Genomic DNA, 20,069 nt, shown 5'->3' on the forward strand with positions numbered 1-20,069 from the left:
ATCAACTTGTTAGGATTTTATGTGATCTTATTTGATTTATAGCATATAAATTCGGATTTCTCGTTACTCGAATTGATCTTCAATTAGACTGTCGAGGTACAAAAATCAAGCTGTTAGAATTTATAGTACAACATAGCAGGAACAGCATAGTAAGGATTAGAAGTAAAACCCGTTGATCTGAATCTATTCAATTAAATCCATACCGGGGTAGATTCATCTCTCATCAGATACGTTCAGAGTAGATTACTCAGGTACTCAGTGTTGGTTTCTGTGGCAATAACAAGAATTTAGTGGCATTTAAGCCCGCGACTCCGTTGCGCGCATCAGCTTTCCAGCTTCCCCAGATTCTCCAATTCAACTCTTGTGAAGAATTGTCAACTATTACTGTCTGGACCAGAGGGCCCATGACGCCCTGCAATCGCCATGATGCCCGATAATGCATCCATAATGTCCTCCAACCCCGCCCGCACCGTATTCCCCCAAGGACCCAGCTTCTCACTTGAGGACTTCTCCGGTCGAGACTTTATCGTCAAGGAGTTTATCGAAGCTCTCTCCGATACTGCCATCTCTACACGTCGCTCAACAGTGGGAACGGCCACGGCCAATCAACCATTCGATCCGAAACCCCTCATCCGGACGTTTGAAGGTGCCCAACGACGTCTAGGTGAACTGTCGGGGGACCTAGAGATTCGAGAAAATGAGCTCTCCGCTGCGGTCCGTCGAGCAGAGGCCCAGCATTCGCAGAACCTCACCTCCCTCGGTCGGAAGCTTCGACAGGCAATTGATTCATTCCAGCAACTCGACACCTCGCTGAACGGCCCCGGACTCGAGAGCACCGGGGGCACCGGAAACATGGCAGTTGAAACGGGACGACGGTTGGAGGAACTGGACCGACAACGCCGGCGAGCTTTGGATGCCCATTTCTTGCTCGAATGCTGGGATGGGGTCTGTAATCGCGGGGAGATTTCCCTTCTAGAGAACCTACGACGATCGGGCACGGCGGAGGCCAAGGTCCGATCTGCACATATCGCGAGACAACTGCTGCGGATCAGTCAACGGTTGGATCCTCAGAGCTGGCAGCAGAACCAGCAAACATCGTCCAATGGTCACTATGGCGGAAATTCCTCCTCAGATGACCTTCACAGTGGGAACAGTACCCCGCGTCGGAATACAAGGGAAATTATTGAAAAATTCTCAGAAACCCTGGAGAAAGACCTCTTGACACAATTTGATGACTTTTATCGCAAGGCCAACTTTGATGGTATGAAGGACTGTGCAACTGTGTTGCAAGACTTCAACGCTGGGTCTAGTGTGATTGCCCTGTTCGTCAACCAGCATCAATTCTTCATTGACCGTAGTCAATTGGTGACAGAGGAGGTCGGTGGGGACGCAGAATCATGGGAGAGAATGGCCGATCCCGATGCTGAGCTTCCCGGGGTAGAACCCAGTCTGCAGTCGTTGCTAGATGAGGTCAAGGTGGTAGTGCAGGAAGAATCCGCGATTATTAAACGGGCCTTCCCATACTATGAGCAGGTACTTGGAAAGTTCCTCCAGCGCGTGTTCCAACAATCCATCCAGCAAAGATTGGAACTGGTCCTCGAAAAGGCCAGCGGTGTGTCCTCTCTCGCCTTTCTACGGTGCCTGCAGAGCTCCCGGGGCTACATCAGTACCTTGATCGATGATTTGAAGGCCCATGGGTTGACAGAGCACCCTGATCCGATCTCCTCCCAAACTGCGCTTCTACTGGATCAACAGCTGGAAGAACTGTTTGTACCCTACTTTGTTGGGTCATCCTACATCGAGCGCGAGAAACGCACGCTAGAGGATCTCTTTAATGCCCTACTTTTCAAATTCACTAGCTACCAGGCCCGTCGTAAGAAGGCCGCTACTACCTTCATGGCTTCATTATCTCGCCCGGGCACCGAATTACTGTCCACCACTCGGGACGCATTCATCGCTCGGCTGGACTCGCCAGATGTCTCTCCATTTCAGCGGAGAACGCTACTTCAGGTTGCCAATCTCGGTGATCTCCCAGACACGGTGCGGCTGACAGAGATTAAACTTACCGACGAGGATGGCCTGCCTAATCTAAGTGATGCGAAACGCATGCTGAAGTGGCTGGCGGAAGCAGTGGGTCGGGGGCTGGAGCTGAGCGTCAACGCCGACACACACAAAGATGTGTCGGCTCTTTTGACCTTGTTACTGCTCACCATGGGTGAAGGATACGTGGATGTTTGCCTCGACGCTGCCCTGGAGGCAGCCACGGCCCAAGAATCGGGCAAGAATGAGCCTGATTTTGGATACTTGCCCTCCGTTCGCACCACGATCAGCATCACCACGTTGATGGTGATGTGCATAAATGCCGTTCTCCTGCCGTTGGCGGCGGGGAGTATTACCACTCGTCGGGACATGGAGAAACGGACCAGCCAGGCGACTTCTCGATTCGAGGATAAGATCAACACGATTGAGCAAAAGACTATTGACGGCACCCTCGCGTGGGTTGGGCGGTTGCTCTCCGGCCAACGTAAGAATGATTTCCGGCCTCGGGAGGGCGATAATGCCACATGGCTCGAGATGCTGCAAACACCGGTACGTGTGATACATAAGAAAGGGAAATAAATCAAACTGACTCGTCATAGACATGCTCCTCGATCTGTACATTCCTCACGCGGCTGCACAACATAGCTCGTACTTCGTTACCCTCCAGTGGGTCCAACGTGCGACTAGTGTTGACGGAGATTGCGCTAGGAACACGCGGACTCCTGCTGGAACATTTTAAGCGGTTCGCCGTCAGCGGACCGGGTGGATTAATGGTAACCAAGGATATGACGCAATACGCAGACCTTCTCAAGTCGTGGGACATCGACGAGGAGATCAAGGCCCCTGGTGGCGCGCTGGACGTGCTCTTGGAAGTCGGTAACTTGTTTGTCATTGGTGTGGAGGCGCTCCGAGAACGTATTCGCGGTGGCGCCGCCAATAGTACTGGGCCAGGGTCGAGTCGAGGCTCTGGACCTGAGGCCAAACTTAGTGTGATGGAGGTGCGAGCCTATGTTTCCCGTCGTGAGGATTCGAATACCTTGGCTCTACAGCAAGTACTTAATTCCCTGTAATGCTAGTCCTTCAGACACATCATATACCCGGAGAATTACAGTTCAGTAATGTGGTTTTTTGTCTTTTTCTTTATTGTATCAATTTGTTTGACTTTTGGGTTTCCATGAGGCGCTAAAGATGATCTAACAGATCACCCGGGCATGACTTGCATGACACTAGCATAAGGAACAGATATTTCTTTGTTCACAAAGTCGCAGGATTCCACTAGTGGATCCTTGGCTGGGCTGACACGGTACTGTAGGAATAACAATAGTATTCTCAGTCCTTACCTGGTCTTGTCTAGAATGAAGGTCTTAACATTTAGTTGTAAACCCAACGAGACCCTGAGATATCTCCGATCCTAAGATTGTTTCAGTTCGCGCCAGGGCTGGTAAGATCGTAAAGGAACCAGTCAGATAGAAGATTCCAGTCCAAACTGATACGTGTACATGCAGATGTACATACGAAATACGATCCACATCAATCTTATTGGCCTCCCCCATTCCTTGCCGCCCCTACATCCCTTACTACATGTAGTCACACAAGGCTGTAGACTTTAATTGTCTGTCCGACACAGAATTGTCCACCGCAGAATTGTAGGTTTCACTGCACTCTGCAAGTTTCCAAGATTTCCAAAGCTCGCCCTTCGCTCGAGCCTCGAGATCTATTAATGCGAGATTGGATCGAAGAGTTCATGACTGGTCACATCAACAAAGTGACAGGTTTCTGGTGTAGATTGTCCCTGTCACATCACACGGCCCGTGCGACTGGGGTCTTAACTTCCCCAATCAAACATCATCACTTGGCGGGGTTTTAAGTGTGATCCTAGATCGTTTCTTTGATATATATTGATCGCCCAACGGTCCGTTTTTCGAGTTTCGAGTTTCGAGTTTCTTTGAGCTGAAGCTTGTGCAATTTCCATGGTTTCCAGCACTTGAGGTATATAGTCGGACTTGACTCCACTGTTGAACTGGTCGTTCACACCGCTACCAACTGCACGGGCTTCAACTTCTTTCCTTGTCTTCGGGATTTGGATATTCTGATCAAGTTCTTCCTCTCAACACAAAGACATGCAATTGCCCAGTGAGGAGGGGTTTGACTCTTTACCCCCCGCAGTGAGACGAAAGGTAAGGAAACAACTTGCTTTGTCATCTAACCCTTTCCCCTTACTTTGAACTCGATAGTTCGGCGTTAGTTTCCTTGAACACTCACACTCAACCTGCTTACGAGCTTTAACCTGCATATCCCTTCCCTAAATATCTTGATTCTCTTGTGCTCCACTTGGGGAAAAAAAAGTTCATTGCTTTTCTCGTGTTTTCCTTCCCGTTTTCGCCCCCTGAACTTTTTGAACTTTTGAACTGAGTGGGGCCAAACACCCGCTATCACCCATGGCGCTCTCCGTTCCTTGTCCACATTGGCGCACGGGAGACTCGTCTCCACTTCTCCACTCCACTTGTTCATGAACTGACCCGAAAACAGTTCTTCTCGAATGTCGAGCGCTTGCGCATGAGGTTAGCTCAGGATGCCCCTGGGGCTTCCAATGATTATCATGTTCGCTCCTATCGCACCAATCACCTTCACGGACCACCCCTCCACCCGCGTGTTCGAACGGCTAAGAGACGGGGTTTGGAGAAACGTTCGGCTTCTCCTAAGAAATTGCGCAAACCTGGTTCCCTTCAATTGGCATACCTGGTTGCTCAGGCTGACTCGCAATGCTTTCACTCTCTCCCCGCTAAGGTCCAACAAAAGCTTTTCTCCCCTGAAGAACGCCGACGTCTCCGCTTTACCTATCGCGACAGCGTGATTCTCGACGCCGCCGACGAGGCCTTTTATCGTCGCGACCAGGCTCGCCGTCAATTATCCACAGACAGCCTTCCCTCGGACGCGTCTGGAGACGACCCAGCCTCTATCTTCTGGGAATCAGACTCCGAATCTCTTGACGAGAAAGACCCTTCCAGAATGGACAACACCATCTATGACAGCTTCCGATGGCTAGACGGAGATGGGGATCTGGACTTGTCGCTAGACGAATACCATGCTCATATTGCCGATGCTGCCACCAGTCAAGGGAAAGCCTGGCGTCGCCCCTCTTTTCGTCGCTCTCTATCCTTCTCCGCTCATGCATCTTTGAAACCCCGACAACCCTCATCCATCCCGCGAAGCATTCCCCCAAGCCAATCACTCCCACCTTTTGCACCTTTGGCCAACCGCAACTCATCCTCCCGCCCGGCATCCCGTCATCAATCCAGCCAACACGCACCACACTCCTCCACCTCTAGCATTGACCCCTCCGCGCAATACTATCAAGATCCCGATGCTCGCTTAAAACTGCGGGTGTATCTGGCATCTCCACAGAAGTTTGACGAGGCAATTGAATTTGGCTTCCCATCTTTGGACCACAAAAAAGAAAACATGTCGCCGGAGCCTCCATCTCCTAATTCAGTCCCAGTCACCCCAGAATGGGCCGGGACCTTTTTTGAAGAGGATGATGGCACCATGGTGGGCAGCCCCTCGGGATCGGTCATGGAATCAAATCCACCATCAATAGTGTCAAACTCGCGGGAGACACCGCGACCATCCGTTGATACGCCATCCTTGTTACAGAGACGTCAGTCTTTCTTGCCAGGGTCCAAATTAGGTCCTCAGCGACTCTCGGGGAATCGGGAAATGACCTTGAAAATGACATTGACACGGCCCGACCTTCGGACCGAGTCCCCTTCCCCATCTCAATCTTCTCAGGAGGATCCCCTGCAATTGGCCGCCCTACCCCCGGCCGATCGTAACCAACATCTCTGGGAGGATATGGATGATAATGAAGGCATGGTCAAGAAGATGTGGCGCAGATTGCGCCGCAGAGCTTAAACCTGCTATCACTCGTCCCTCCTGTTCCTGCATTTGCTTTATGATTACTTTCTTATTCGTTCATTCAGCGCTTGGACCTCGTTGATTCCCCTATTCATTCTTTATCTTTATTAATGGCGTCTTGTCGAGGCCGGTTTGCATCTTCAGCATTTGGATCTAGCGTTGGTTTGACTTGAAAAGATTCTGGAGGGTTTGACCTCTTGTTCTTGTATCTATTATCTAAGTTCATAGCACCTTGTACATATTCTTCTTGGCTGCTGAACAGCACAATTTCACTGCATTGGGAGTCAAGATCTGTCCCAACTTACTTTGCGCTATTGGAATAAAACAAAGAAAAGAGATTGCTAGATGACTAGCTCAACATTATCAAATCCAATTAATCTAAGAAAATGTATTAAAGTGGGCTAACCAAGGTACAGACCACATAGGTACCCGCTGATAACCCGATAAGTCTTTCACGTGATAGGATAGCTCTCCAGGCTGAGGCCACGACAGCGGGCTCTTCCATACTTCCATCATTCGCATTCAACATTGTGCTTTGTCGAATCCCCCTTCGACTCTCGGTACATTATACCAAGTTATCCGTATCCACCCATTCGCTTGATCTCATCCGGATCGGCCCGCCGGCAGCTAGGCTGCTGAACCCAAACCAACGTCCCCATTCAGATGCCTAATCAGCGGTCATGATATCTCGGTGGCTGCTGCTCGTGGTCGGTCTGCTGCTGGCTTTGACCGCACAGCCGACCGCGGCCAAAGGGGACAAACCTACGGCCACGGCGACTGAACTGACCCACTCACCTAGAGGCTTGTTCTACTTCGAAGGGTCCAACACAATTGTCTTTCACGATGAAAGCGCACGCAATGTCCACATCTCTTTTGATGGCGGTGATGAGTGGAAGGTAGTTGAGGGCGACGATGGAAGCATACAAGGAAACGCGATCGTCGTCATGCCGCACCCGTACGACAACAACCGCGCCTACATCATCGGCCGAGGCACACACTGGATCACCACCGATCAGGGCAAAACATGGAGACCCTTTGTGATCAAGGCAGCCCCAATGGTCCTGCGCAGTGTCATTCCGTTCAATTTCAATGGTTGGGACCCTAGTAAGGTGATCTTCATGACCGAAGAGTGTTTCATCATAGGGTGTATGACACAGTCCTTCTATACAACTGATGACTTCAAGACCATCACTCCACTACGCGAAGCTATCCTGGAGTGCTCCTGGGCCGCGAATACCCCCCAATTCGGCCAAGACCTCGAGAAAAAGGACTCCCTTGGAGACCGCATTCTCTGTGTGGTGCCTGGATTGCGTTCTGCCGATCGCTCTGAGCGCCTGGTGTATTCCGATAACTTCTTCCGCGATGATGTGGAGGGTACCGAGGTCAAGCTGAATCGCGGACTGCCTGTCAGTGCCGTGCAGATCAAAGTTCGCTCGGTCAAGAAGTATATCGTCGCAGGTGTTCAATCACGAGGCACCACTGAACAGGCCCTCTATGTGAGTGACGACTCGCACGAATGGCACCGCGCCGAATTCGGTGGTCATAAGGTCGAGAAGGATGCATACACGCTGCTGGAAAGTACAAACTATAGTATCCAGTTGGACGTGCAGACTACATGGCACGAGAACCGCATTGGTGTCCTCTTTTCATCGAATTCGAACGGAACATATTTCTCTCCCAACATCGAACATACCAATCGTGATCTGAACGGACTCGTTGACTTTGAGAAGGTCGCTGACATCCAAGGCATTGTCATTGTGAACACGGTCGACAACTGGAAGAAAGTCGAAGAGTCTGACACTGAAAACAAGAAACTCGTCACCAGCATCAGTTTCGACGATGGTAGAACGTTCCAACCTCTCAAGGTGGAAGGCGACCGACTGCATCTACACTCCATGACTACCTATGACTCCCTGCGCAAGTTGAGCTCTTTGGGCCGCATGTTCTCAAGCCCCGCACCGGGCTTAGTGATGGGCGTGGGCAATACTGGCGAGCACCTAAAGAAGTACTCCGAGGGTGATCTTTATGTCTCCGACGATGCAGGTCTTCATTGGCGGAAAGCATTGAAGGGCCCTCATCGATTCGAGTTTGGTGACCAAGGTGGCATCATTGTGGCTGTCAGCGATGATGGTGACACTAAAAAGGTCAAGTACTCCATTGACCATGGCAAGGAATGGGAGGATATCGAGTTGGAGCACAAAATCAAAACTTCCTTCCTGACCACAACTCCCGACTCGACGAGCCTGAAATTCTTGCTCGTAGGTCAGAAAAGCGAAGGTCATGGTGATATCATCTACTCCCTTAACTTTGAAGGCCTCCATGAGCGAAAGTGCACCAAGGACGATGTCGAGACATGGACTGCTCGTGTGGATGAGAATGGCAAGGCAGACTGTCTGATGGGCCACAAGCAATTCTTCCAGCGCCGGAAAGCCAGCGCCAACTGCTTCATGGAGAAAGAGTTCCAGATGGACCCACCTATCTTTGAGAAGTGCAAGTGCTCAGCAGAAGACTTTGAATGTGATTACAACTTCCAGCGCTCTGAAGATGGCAAGGAGTGTCTGCCGGCAGTGTCTTTGACTGCCCCTGCGGGCAAGTGCAAGGATACCAATGACAAGTACATGGGTCCCTCAGGTTGGCGGCTCATCCCCGGCAACGCGTGTATTCGCGATGGCGGTGAGAATCTTGACAAGGAAATAGAGCGATCGTGTGGAAATACCACCGTCGGTTCTCCAGTCACCGACGGCAAGGTCCATGCAGGAAAGCCACAGGAGTTTGATGCCACTGACGCGGACTTCTTCTATCTCGAACGTCAAGCTAGTAACTCCGGGGACGATGAGACTATCTTCATGCTCACCAACCAGCTGCAAGTTTCTGTCTCCCACGATCATGGCAAGAACTGGGAACAGCCTGCAGCTCTCAAGGATGAAAAAATTAAAGAAATGATTCAGCACCCGGACTACACCGACGGTGCTTACTTCTTGACCACTTCGGGCTACGTTTACTCGACTATCGACCGCGGATATTCATTCCGAAAATTCAAGCAGCCCACCACTTACGTTCCAGAGAGAACGTCACCCTTGGTTTTCCATGAAAAATACATGGACTGGATGATCTGGATCGGCAGCGAGACCTGCGAAGGCAAAGATTGTGTTATGGATGCCTACTTTAGCAGGAACCGCGGCCACGAGTGGCAACTGATGCTCCGTGGAGTCGGCTCATGTGTATTTGCATACAGTGACAAGCGCGAGGACAGCGAACAGCTTGTCATCTGTGAACAATATGCACAGGAGAACAGCAAGAACAACCGGCAGCTGGTGTCCAGTAACTCATTAGACAACTGGGCGGATAAGAAGGTGATTGACGACAACATCGCGCACTTTGTGACGATGAACGATTTCATTGTGGTCGCAACATATCCCACGGAAAAGCACAAGTTTTTGAATGTCACCACCAGCCTGGATGCCCGTGTGTTTGCACAGGCCAATTTCCCCTTCAACATCGATGTTCCTCAATACACGGTTCTTCCGGGCTCATCGTATGCCTTGTTCCTGATTGTGCAGCTCAGCACCAAAGAGGGTTGCGCATATGGCTCCCTGGTCAAGAGTAACAGCAACGGTACTTATTTCGTTCAAAGCCTGGAAGCTTTGAACATGGACGACCGAGGCTATGTCGATTTTGAGAAGATGGCGGGAATTGAGGGTGTCGCGCTTGCCAATGTCGTCCGCAACAAGGAGGCCGTGGATAGCAAGGGAGACGTCAAGAAGCTTGTCTCTGTCATTACCCACAATGATGGTGGCCAGTGGATGCTATTGCCGCCCCCAACTCGCGATGTTGATGGTAATAAGTTCGATTGTTCTGTTATAGAGGGTCAGGGCACACTTGATTGCGCACTGCACCTACATAGCTACACGCAGCGGCGCGATTGGCGGGATACTTTCTACTCTGGATCTGCTATCGGGTTGATGATTGGGGTTGGTAACGTGGGCGACTCCCTGTCGAACACTCCTGCCGATGCCAATACTTTCCTCAGCCGAGATGGAGGAATCAGCTGGAAGGAAATCAAAAAAGGTCGCTTCATGTTTGAGTATGGTGACGCCGGGTCGGTGATTGTGCTTGTCCGCGAGCATCAGCCGACCAAGGTGGTCTACTACAGCGTCGACGAGGGCGAGAATTGGACGGAGTTCCAATTTTCAGAAACCGAGATGGTCATCGATGACATCTCGACCGTTCCATCGGATACGTCGAAGAACTTCCTCTTGTGGTCCAAGTCTTCCAACAAGGTCACTACCATCAATCTTGACTTCAGTGGTATCTGGGATCGCCAGTGCGAGCTTGATGAAGTGAACGGTCAGAGTGAGGACTACTACTTGTGGACTCCCACGCACCCCGCTCAGGGAGATAACTGTTTGTTTGGACATATTGAGCAGTACCAGCGCAAGAAGCCCGGTGCGGAATGCTGGGTTAATTGGCGCGATCCGCATATCCACCGAATTGACGCAGGAAACTGCACCTGCACCCGTGCCGACTTTGAATGGTAAGCATGTTTAATGATGAAGAATGTTCGGTTACTAACAGTGTCCAGTGACTACAACTACGAAATTCAAAGCGATGGTAGCTGTGCACTTGTGCCAGGTCTCCCCCAACCTGACCACAGTTTGCAGTGCAAGGATGATCCCAAACTGGTCGAGTACTGGGAGCCGACTGGCTACCGAAAGCTTCCGCAGACAACATGTCAGAGCGGAGAGCAGGATCTCGACCGTCAAGTTCCCCGCCCCTGTCCTAACAAGGAGAAGGAGTTTGAGAAGAAACACGGCATCAGCGGCGTGGGTCTGTTCTTCGCCATTGTGATCCCCATCGCGGCGGCGACTGCATTCGGATACTTTGTCTACACCCGGTGGGATGGCAAGTTTGGACAGATCCGCTTAGGCGAGGGCTCCTCCGGGTCTGGCGGTTGGTTCAATGGGGACTCTCCCTTGGTTGTCGTGCCTGTTGCCATCATCGCTGGATTGGTGGCTGTGGCCCAGGCGTTGCCGTTGATGGGGTCCAGCCTGTGGAGGACAATTACTGGATTCATGCGTCGTGGCCGCTCCCAGCGGCCTTATGCGACGCGTGGTTCTTTTGCAGCTCGTCGGGGTGATTACTCGCATGTGGTGGATGACGAAGATGAGTTGCTAGGTGTCGATGAATTTGAGGAGGATGAGGAGGCCTAGTCCTCTCCCCTTGCAATGCAGTAACGTTTGGAAGATTTGGACATGGGATCTGTGGTATTGTGACATTATGAGCGCACTGGATTTTCCTTTCTATTTATTTTGGGTTTCTTTCTGTCTGGTTTATACTGCATAACTCGCTAGGGGCTTTTCTCTTTTGACTTGTGAAAGATATAGAGAGTTGCTTTCCTTGAATTTAGACTTGTAGGAATTCGTTGGCTTCAATCAATCTTTTCTCCCTACTAGGTTCTACCTAAATACCTAGATCCCCAGGGCCAAACGAGTCCGGCAGCAACTGCACCAATGTTATCAAAGGATATCAATAATAGGAAAAAAGAACAACATACCTCTTCCATGGTCATGACCTTATACGATCCGTCCCCATCATACATATACACAGGGAACGAAGGACCAGTGAACTCGCGGATGCTAGTACAATGTAAGCTGATAGAACAGTATAGGAGGGAGGAAACATACCATTGCCGACACATCCCACACGGCGAAGCAGCTGGCTTGATGTCCGTCGCCACAGCAAGCGCCTTAAACTCCTTGTGCCCGGCAACCTATTCAAGTCAGACTTGCATCTTATGAAGATTTGACTCAACATACAATTGCAGTACCAAAAGCAACTCGCTCCGCACAAGTTCCAACAGGGTATGAGGCGTTCTCAACGTTGGCGCCAACGATGAACTCACCCGACGCAGTTAGAATGCATGCGCCAACGCGGAACTTGGAGTACGGGCAGTATGCCGACGCCTTGGCAGCGATTGCCTTGGTGGAGAGGATCTCCAGTTCTTGAGCTGTTATGGACATTGTTGTAGAAAGGGGAATTGAAGTTGCAATCTATCTTTGTACGGAGTACAGGAGGGGCTCATTCTTATCCTTATCCTTATCCTTTTATCATATCTTATCGTATCTTGTGCCTTATCTTATCGGCTTATCGCGACTTCCGGAATCTTCTTATCATTCCGCTACACCTCGTACCTATAGGCGTAGCAGCTTTGAAGATATTAAATAGATGTTCAGAAGAAATCGAAACCAAATGGTGATCAAAGCTTGCCAGCTGGAAGAAAATCTGATGAATTGCCAGATGATGACCAAACTTTGGTTGGAAGCAATGGCATGAAGCTCTGTCAAGGCCAAAAGCAATGCATCGTAGCTTCCCTTGTGTCTTCGGTAAGTCTAGGCTATATTGTCACTATATCTCCTGAACTATACTTGACAAATTGATTCATTCCTTTTAGATACATTTCTTTCTTCTTTCAATAATGTGGTGGTTTTAAAGTCCGATGGCGTTGATCATCAACTACCATTTGGTCAACACGACACAGGCGTGGACGAAAGTACCTAGAAATGCCATTGAAGTCAGAACCTACACGTAGGATACATAGACTGATGGTATATTATATGAAAAAGTAGAGAAGAAGGTTACTCTACCTACATAGATACTCTAGTAGGTCCTCGAATACAGAGGCGTGATATGAAGTCGAATCGACATGGATATATACCGAAATGGGCATAATACATACGTGTATCAATATATGTACAGTATCTATTTGCATGTACAGTACCTATTATAATCACATATTAACAACCCTAACTTCCTACAAGCATATATCATCCTCCATGTTCTTCTAGGCCCACTTTCCAATCAATGCCATAATTCCAGCCCCCAGTAAAGTGCAAGCCACCATGAACAACAGCCGAGACCGGCGCTTAGTCCGACACGGATCAAATAGGAAATCTCTAACGAGCAGCTCCACCAGGCCAGTGTAGATCAAGATACCCCGCCGACACGGCATTCAACACTCCCTGGAGAATCAACGAGTCCTTGGATCCGGGGTTGTAGCTAGTACGTACCCCCAGGCCAATAGCAATGGAGATCGGGGTAGTCAGGCTGTATGCCGCACACAGCATCCAGGGCAACCAGGTATGATTCCCAAAGGGGATGGCAGACATTCGAGCGCCAATACCCAATCCTTCAGATGATTGATGGAAGACCAAAACCGGGTAGAGAGTGGTGAACTCGGGACCTGTCACGCCTAGGTTCTTCCGCCGCCAGGTCCATCAAGAAGATAATCACCACGGAGGCGAGGACAATTGCCGCACACCAGGAATATTCGGCCCAGTATCCAGACTGGCCAACGCAGGTCATGGGGCCGATTTGCGTATATGCCGGGTCTAATAGGTGGATTAAAGCTGTGGCCACAATAACACCTGTTCCGAAGTACCGCGCGAATATTTACACGCCCAAAGGGATCTTCCATCCTGGCATCTGCTTTGATGCCATGGGAAAGACGGTAAATGCCGAGGAGACGAAGAGAATGACGAAGACGGACGAGATACGGGCACCGAGGTGACCATTATAGTCATTCCCAGAGATGGCTAGATAACACAGCACATCTTCTTCGCTGGCTGTCTTCAAGTTCACATTCGTTAGATCGAAAGACATGTTGAATTGCAACAGAATGATGATAAAAGTACATTTCGACCACCTCTGATCCCCATCTTATAGATCATATGGTGAGGACCTTGGGCTCTCATGAGGGATTTCCAGATGACTTTCGATGAAGTTCGAGGCTGAGAGAAATTGAGGAGTTGATGGATAATTTCCTTGAGGACCTGGGGGGTTAGTGTAGAAGTAAAGCTTTTCGAGGAAAATAAAAGAAAAGAAAGAGAAAAAGAAGAAGAAACAATGTCAGCCTGACAAGGTACAAAACTATCATTTTTCATGTTTACAAAGCTTCATAATCATGTTATCAAAGTTCCGCTGTTATGACTGCCCCGCTTCTTCCTTTTCATCAACTACTCCGTAATGTCTAAAGCGCAGGTTGTTAATGGCATCAAGACATTTATTCCTTTGGGTAAGTCCTGAAATCTTCCTAGAATGAAGTTAACATTTGAAAAGAGAATAATCCAGAGGTCTTATCACATCTCTGCCGAAACTTGGGGTTGGCCCCAGGACTCACATTCCACGATGTCCTTTCTACATCACCCGACCTTCTATCCTGGATCCCTCGCCCTATTCACGCATTGATTCTGCTCGTGGATAAACCCATCTATAATGCAGCCCGATCTGCAGTGATACCTAAGATCCCGGAATATCAGGATTCAGGTCCGGACGAGCCGGTCTTCTGGATCAAACAGACGATCGGACATGCCTGTGGTTTGATGGCGCTGCTTCATTGCGTCTTCAATCTGGACGGGGGAAGATACCTCATGCCAGAGTCAACGTTGGGGAACCTTTTGAAGTGTGCGATTGAGCTTGAGCCGACTGAACGAGCACAGTTACTGTACGACTCTGAGTTTCTCGAGGAAGCACATATGGATGCTGCATCCAAAGGCTCCTCTACTCCTCCTTCGCCTCACGATGAGAACCATCACCACTTCATTGGGTTTGTTCAGAAAGATGGCCAAGTGTGGGAACTTAACGGAGGTATGAATGGACCTTTATGTCGGGGGATGTTGGATGGGGAAGATCTGCTGAGCGAGCGAGGGTTGGCGTTGACCGTGCAAGACTTTCTGGATGCAGCAGTGAAAGGAGGATATGGTGAAATAAGTATCGTGGCAATAGCTGGAATTGGAGTATCAGGTAGCTTGTAACATAGGCTCTTATGTTTACCAATCTTTCAAATAGATATGATCAATGTCTGAGATTTGATTCTATGCAAACGGGTATAAGTAAAAGTAAAGTAACCGAAATAAATGACAACCGAAATCTATGTGCAACGTCTAATACTCAAAAATTTTGTCGTAATCCTTCGTAGACAGCGAAAATAAAGGCAGAGCTGGGTGCCGAACGCGCACAGGTGATCCCGCACCCGCGGTACATGCCCTTGAGGCCTTGCTGGCGCCACAAGGCACGCCCAACGCTCCAAAAGCTTTGTCGAGTGCCGTTGGCAGGGAGCCGGGAGATATCCTCAGTCTGCATCCGCGACTTGATGGTGTCGGCCGGGAAGAACAGGAAGTTGTAGCTAATTCCCGCAGTAGCACCTGCAATCAGTTGCTGATGCATGGGAAGGCTGTCGGACGATTGTGAATTCGAGTATTTCCGGAAGAGACTGGACACCGCCTCGTAGCCACCGAACCATGCCGCACTGCCTCCGGTTTCTCGAATCAAAGTGCCCATCTGGCCGCGCCAGAATCCCATGATACCCTCATGGCGAAAAATCGTCGCTATGAGAACGAGAGGTGTGGGGGGTTTGTGCCCCACTGCGGACTCGACGGGCACTTGCATCTTACATTTGATGAGTTCAATCGGCGTCAGGGCCAGCGAAGTGACGGAGCCCGACGCAGCCCCACTAGCCACTAGCACCCACAGAGGCAACTGCTCGACATCGGGGAAAACATTCGCTTTCAAGGCGTCCTGGATCAGGCGATAACTGAAGAACAAGCAGCTGGTTTCCACTGCGGCCCCGGTCATGGGGGCACTGATGCCTCGGTAGAGGCCTCGCAGGCCCTCCACCTGAAAAGCCTGGCGGAAGCAGTCCAAGGGCCCAGTGTATCGGAGGGGAAGGTGTTCGGGTTGTGATTGTAGTCGGACCTTGACTGTGTCGAAGGGGTACTCGATCAATTTACCTGCCATTCCAGCTATCTATGGCGGGGTCAGCGGATCGGTCAAAAAAAAAACCCTCAGTGGCAAACCAGGGCCTTACCGATCCAAAGCCAATATCCTTCATAGCCTCCAACCCCTGATTAGGGGGAAGAGACGGGAGCTCCATCACTTGCTCGACCTGAATTGCATGCTCGGCTGTCGCCATCAAGACATCCAATGTCTTCAGAAGACCCAAGACCCAAGACGAAGAAAGAATAATTATGTTATCGGGGGAGCATTTTTCAAAAGAAAAGAAGATTAAAATAGGTGGGGAGGGGGAGAGGAGGACTTTATGAGCGATTTGATTTCCGGATTCTCAGTAGATGCATCAAGTGGGGAAACTCAAGACGAGAACAGGAAAGGGAAGAGAAATTGTGAGGGAATGGAGAGAATGGAGGGGCGGTGTATAATGCCAAGACCTAACCAAATGCATTACAGTACCAAAAGTCAACTTTACCCTGTATTATAACTAGAGATATATCCCTTCATCCATAATCAGATCCGTTTGATCAGATAATTATGAGTAATAAAGATTGAATTTAGACAAATCATAAGATACTAGACTCCATAGTGGAGTAGTGTCTTTTCCATTTTTCCTCTTTTCACCCGGTTTTGTTGGTTTTTAGCGTCCGCCAAGCCCGGTTATCGATCAGATAATCTCCGTCTTTTACGTTTGACCAAAAACTGAAATTTTCATCCCGTGATAACTTCCTGTTATCAAAGAACTTCCAACTTTCCACCTACCAACTCCCCAATCACATTTACCCCACCAGATCATACCTGGTGAAAAAGGTGATACAGAGGTTCAATATGTCATCTACAGAGGCACCAGTTGCCCCAGCGCCTGTCGCAAAGTCAACGGGTATGCGCAAGAATGGTCAGTCCACGAATCTCCGAAACCCGCGCAGTCTCCACTCTTATTTCTCTCGGTTCTTCTGGCCCCGACTAACCCGATCGTCACTTTCTAGGCAAGAATTGGCATGACTCTAAGCGGGCTTTCCGTCCGACCGCCGGTTTGACTTCTTATGCCAAACGTCAAGAGCTCCGCAAGCACCAAGATGCCGTCAAGGAACGGGAACGGGAGATGAAGGCGGAAAAAGAGGCTGAACGCCAGGTAAGTTCTTTCGTAGTCATCTTTGAATCTCTATCCTTTATCCTTTTCGCATTTTTCTTTCGCCATCTTCCCTTCTCAGCCTCTCCCCACTTCTTTGCAAACATGCACTAATATTGGACCCATCAGGCCCACATCCAACGCATCAAGGACCGTCGTGCTGCTAAGGAGGAGAAGGCTCGTTACGAGAAGATGGCCGAAAAGATGCACCACAAGCGGGTCGAGCGACTCAAGCGCCGCGAGAAGCGCAACAAGCTTCTCAACTCATGAGTTCGGTGACTATGTTCTCTTTCCAGCATATACCACCCACTTCCTTGCTCGTCGATGGCTTCTATGCTGGCCAGGCATATCAATATGTCTGCCATACGCTATCAATGTATAAGAAGAGGGTTGGGTCATCGGCGTTCTTCCTGGGTATTGATATGTAATTTTGTTGTTCATATATTGTTCTAAGAGTTGATTCCATTGGGAGTCACTGAGAGATAAAATTCCGATTATGTTGCATGAATGAATTGACTTGTACACCCTTAAAATATGGTGTGCATATACAGTGTCAACCCTTTTCTAGTGCTTAGTACTGAGGTAGATACTGTATAGATGATATCGGCCATTCATTGATATGATTTCTATGTGATCGGCACTGCAGAATCATGTCATCTGGCTTGGCGTCACTTCCCCAAATTCTCCACTTCAAACTCCGACATCCCTTGTCAAACTGAAAGCATTTGAAAGTGTTGGATATGTTCGGACATGGATCATTTCAGATCTCCATCACTCTCCGCCAAACCCACTTCTGCGACTTTCCCTCTGACCCATGGATCCACACGACCCAATGAGACCATCGAACCGCAACCAAGCGAGTCCTCCCGTCATGAAACCGAGGGACGACCAAGACTATCTGACTGGCATCTCGATGGGGCCAAGTCACATCACCGACACAAGTCCAGCAAATCACGCGAACTCCGTTTTCCACGCCCCATGAGCCATCTTGCGTCCTCCGCGAGTGCCCGAGGGCTGCTGCCCACCTGGTCTGGAAGAGGAGAAAAGGATCGAGAGGAAGATGGAATGTTACGACCGGTCACACGGGAGACTACACGATCGCGTTGGGGATCAGATTCCACGGGACTAGGCAGTGACAGCCGAAGTCGTAAGGGCAGTATCCTAGATCCCCCCGAACAACAACAACTGGGTCCGATCCGGAGGCAAGAGATTCAATCGATGGAGGACTTGGAGCAAGTGACAAAGCGACGAAAACAGGGTGAACAGTAAGATATACTGTGATCTTTTCTGTTCCAAGAGACATGCTCACTAGGAAACACAGATACCTGCGCTCCGCACTCTCCTCCATTGGAATCTTGGCGACCGACGTCACCCGACGACTCGACTATACTTATTATAATCTGCTTGAGAAAATCACGGCTCTCAACTCGATCATTGGGTCTTTCCAGGACCTCTCGGACTCCGCGTCAACCCTCCTTAATGACTTCGATCGCGAAACCGCCAGGCTCGACCAGGAGACCCGCAAGCAAATCAATGATCTTCAGGGATTCCAACCCCAGATCCAAAAGGCCGACGCGCTGGAGAAGCGAATGAAGGCGGGACAAAAGCGAGTTCAGGATCTTGGCAAACGACTCGAGGGTGTTCGAGGCGAGATTGACCGCTGGGACCAACGTGAGTCGGAATGGCAGTCCAGAGTCAGCCGTCGATTGCGAATCTTTTGGGCCATGATCACCGGTGGTTTACTCGTGCTCGTTCTGGCCCTTGTTCTCCAGAATTGGCCGGCCTTCAAACCCCCACAGTTACTTGATATGAGGGAGAAATTGAATCAGTCCTCGATCGGTACCACGCCGTCTGACACCTGGGACGTTCTTGGCTCCGATGCTTCCTGGTATCCAACCACTCTGGCGGATCGTCGACAGAGCTTGGAACAGGCGAACAGCGTGACTGCTGCGAGTTCCAGCTCCGAGGCTGAACCGACCGATGACCCTCTACGCGTATTCGATGAATTGTAACCGACCTACTCTTATGACCGGTGTTACTCCGGCGTTACTCTGGGAATGGGTTGTCCGTGCTATACAGCGTTTCATTTTCTGTACTGGAATAGTTTCTCGTTTTGGTTTGTTTCCTTTGGTCATGTCATGATACCCTCTCCGCGAAATTCCATTTCTTCATCATCGTTAAAAAAAAAGGATATAGAAAGGGCCACCTCAAACCGGGGCGGTGTCCTTCTTCTTCTTCTTGTCCTCGACCAGCTCAATATTGGCTCCGGGCACTTTGCTACCATAGACCTCCAGTAGCCAATCCTCCACTTCCTCACTGACATCACCCTGGACGGTAATCTCTTCAGTACCCGAGGGTGATCGGGTCATTGAGGAACCAGTGGCAAACTTCTTGCCCAGTTCCTTGGCCAGCTTCTTGTTCTCCAGACCAAAGACCTCCAGGCCTGAAATGACGGTGACGTACTTGCGCTTGTTACGTTCAACTCGCTTGATAATAACTTTGGATGCAGCCTTGCGTTCAACATCTCGTGCTTCGTTCTGGGCGGCTTTGGCCTCTTTCTTAGCGGCGTCTTTGGCGGCACGCTCTTGTGCGGAGACGGAGAGGGCGGACAGATTGGCATTAAGGGCATCTATTGTCATCAAGCAGGGATTGTTAGTGGCTGCCACATCTCAAGCTCCTTCGGTTTCAGAAGGGCAAGGCGGTTGTTTGCCTACCTTCAGAATGTAACTGATTCCAGAGCTCAGGCTCTTCGTCTTTCAGCCACTCTTCGCATTTCTTAGATGTTCCTCCGAATCCACAGTACTAAAGAAGTTGAAACCAGAAAGAGTCAATTGTGCCGAGGTGGGGGGGACTAGAATCCAGAAATCGGATCGGAACTCTCATACCTCTGGGGGTAGAGTACACACTGCGCGGGGTTTACGGTCAGCCAAGGTCCTCCGCACGGGATATTCCGGGGGTACTCACCTCCACAGTATACGATATGCCGGGCCTGCGGCTCGACCGGGCCTGAATCTGCCACCTCAGCCATGATTGTGAGATGAGAAGAGTGATAGGGGTCTCGGCCATTATGGTCCCAAGCTCTTTTTCCAGGAGGGGCAATCTGGGGGTTATGTCAGCAGCGCTAATATCAATCACGTGATATATGTCTATTACGTACTCTCATACTTTTGCTTGCTTGTATCGAGAGGGGTAAGCTTTCTAC

At 49.9% G+C, this 20,069-nt stretch overlaps 10 protein-coding genes across 10 annotated transcripts; 6 read left to right on the forward strand and 4 right to left on the reverse strand.

The window, feature by feature from the left end:
- Window positions 1–423: 423 nt before the first annotated feature.
- Window positions 424–3,110, forward strand: N7520_003349 (exocyst subunit SEC10; the record flags this gene model as incomplete). The annotated part of the gene is made up of 2 exons (XM_057137284.1): window positions 424–2,589; window positions 2,640–3,110. 2 exons carry the CDS (start codon window positions 424–426, stop codon window positions 3,108–3,110), a joined length of 2,637 nt encoding a protein of 878 aa, XP_056997749.1.
- Window positions 3,111–4,160: 1,050 nt separating this feature from the next.
- Window positions 4,161–5,952, forward strand: N7520_003350 (uncharacterized protein; the record flags this gene model as incomplete). The annotated part of the gene is made up of 2 exons (XM_057137285.1): window positions 4,161–4,217; window positions 4,570–5,952. 2 exons carry the CDS (start codon window positions 4,161–4,163, stop codon window positions 5,950–5,952), a joined length of 1,440 nt encoding a protein of 479 aa, XP_056997750.1.
- A 683-nt stretch (window positions 5,953–6,635) lies between these two features.
- N7520_003351 (vacuolar protein sorting/targeting protein 10) lies at window positions 6,636–11,165 on the forward strand (the record flags this gene model as incomplete). Its single annotated transcript, XM_057137286.1, has 2 exons — window positions 6,636–10,489; window positions 10,538–11,165. 2 exons carry the CDS (start codon window positions 6,636–6,638, stop codon window positions 11,163–11,165), a joined length of 4,482 nt encoding a protein of 1,493 aa, XP_056997751.1.
- A 259-nt stretch (window positions 11,166–11,424) lies between these two features.
- N7520_003352 (cytidine deaminase) lies at window positions 11,425–11,975 on the reverse strand (the record flags this gene model as incomplete). Its single annotated transcript, XM_057137287.1, has 4 exons — window positions 11,425–11,457; window positions 11,510–11,591; window positions 11,640–11,725; window positions 11,772–11,975. Coding segments are annotated over 4 exons (405 nt in total), but the record flags the coding sequence as incomplete, so codon positions are not given.
- Window positions 11,976–13,404: 1,429 nt separating this feature from the next.
- On the reverse strand, window positions 13,405–13,614 carry N7520_003353 (uncharacterized protein; the record flags this gene model as incomplete). Its single annotated transcript, XM_057137288.1, has 1 exon — window positions 13,405–13,614. The coding sequence occupies one exon, from the start codon at window positions 13,612–13,614 to the stop codon at window positions 13,405–13,407; it is 210 nt and encodes a 69-aa protein (XP_056997753.1).
- A 363-nt stretch (window positions 13,615–13,977) lies between these two features.
- Window positions 13,978–14,765, forward strand: N7520_003354 (Ubiquitin carboxyl-terminal hydrolase; the record flags this gene model as incomplete). The annotated part of the gene is made up of 2 exons (XM_057137289.1): window positions 13,978–14,026; window positions 14,071–14,765. 2 exons carry the CDS (start codon window positions 13,978–13,980, stop codon window positions 14,763–14,765), a joined length of 744 nt encoding a protein of 247 aa, XP_056997754.1.
- Window positions 14,766–14,901: 136 nt separating this feature from the next.
- Window positions 14,902–15,922, reverse strand: amcA (putative mitochondrial ornithine carrier protein AmcA/Ort1; the record flags this gene model as incomplete). Its single annotated transcript, XM_057137290.1, has 2 exons — window positions 14,902–15,756; window positions 15,818–15,922. The coding sequence occupies 2 exons, from the start codon at window positions 15,920–15,922 to the stop codon at window positions 14,902–14,904; spliced, it is 960 nt and encodes a 319-aa protein (XP_056997755.1).
- Window positions 15,923–16,566: 644 nt separating this feature from the next.
- N7520_003356 (CGR1 family protein) lies at window positions 16,567–17,137 on the forward strand (the record flags this gene model as incomplete). The annotated part of the gene is made up of 3 exons (XM_057137291.1): window positions 16,567–16,633; window positions 16,725–16,870; window positions 16,997–17,137. The coding sequence occupies 3 exons, from the start codon at window positions 16,567–16,569 to the stop codon at window positions 17,135–17,137; spliced, it is 354 nt and encodes a 117-aa protein (XP_056997756.1).
- Window positions 17,138–17,617: 480 nt separating this feature from the next.
- On the forward strand, window positions 17,618–18,879 carry N7520_003357 (uncharacterized protein; the record flags this gene model as incomplete). Its single annotated transcript, XM_057137292.1, has 2 exons — window positions 17,618–18,132; window positions 18,189–18,879. The coding sequence occupies 2 exons, from the start codon at window positions 17,618–17,620 to the stop codon at window positions 18,877–18,879; spliced, it is 1,206 nt and encodes a 401-aa protein (XP_056997757.1).
- Window positions 18,880–19,074: 195 nt separating this feature from the next.
- tma22 (putative RNA binding protein Tma22) lies at window positions 19,075–20,030 on the reverse strand (the record flags this gene model as incomplete). Its single annotated transcript, XM_057137293.1, has 5 exons — window positions 19,075–19,496; window positions 19,582–19,669; window positions 19,753–19,772; window positions 19,832–19,967; window positions 20,025–20,030. The coding sequence occupies 5 exons, from the start codon at window positions 20,028–20,030 to the stop codon at window positions 19,075–19,077; spliced, it is 672 nt and encodes a 223-aa protein (XP_056997758.1).
- Window positions 20,031–20,069: the final 39 nt, after the last annotated feature.

This window comes from Penicillium odoratum (assembly GCF_028828045.1).
Source record: "Penicillium odoratum strain IBT 22623 chromosome Unknown utg000003l_segment0_segment0, whole genome shotgun sequence".
NCBI lineage: Eukaryota > Fungi > Ascomycota > Eurotiomycetes > Eurotiales > Aspergillaceae > Penicillium > Penicillium odoratum.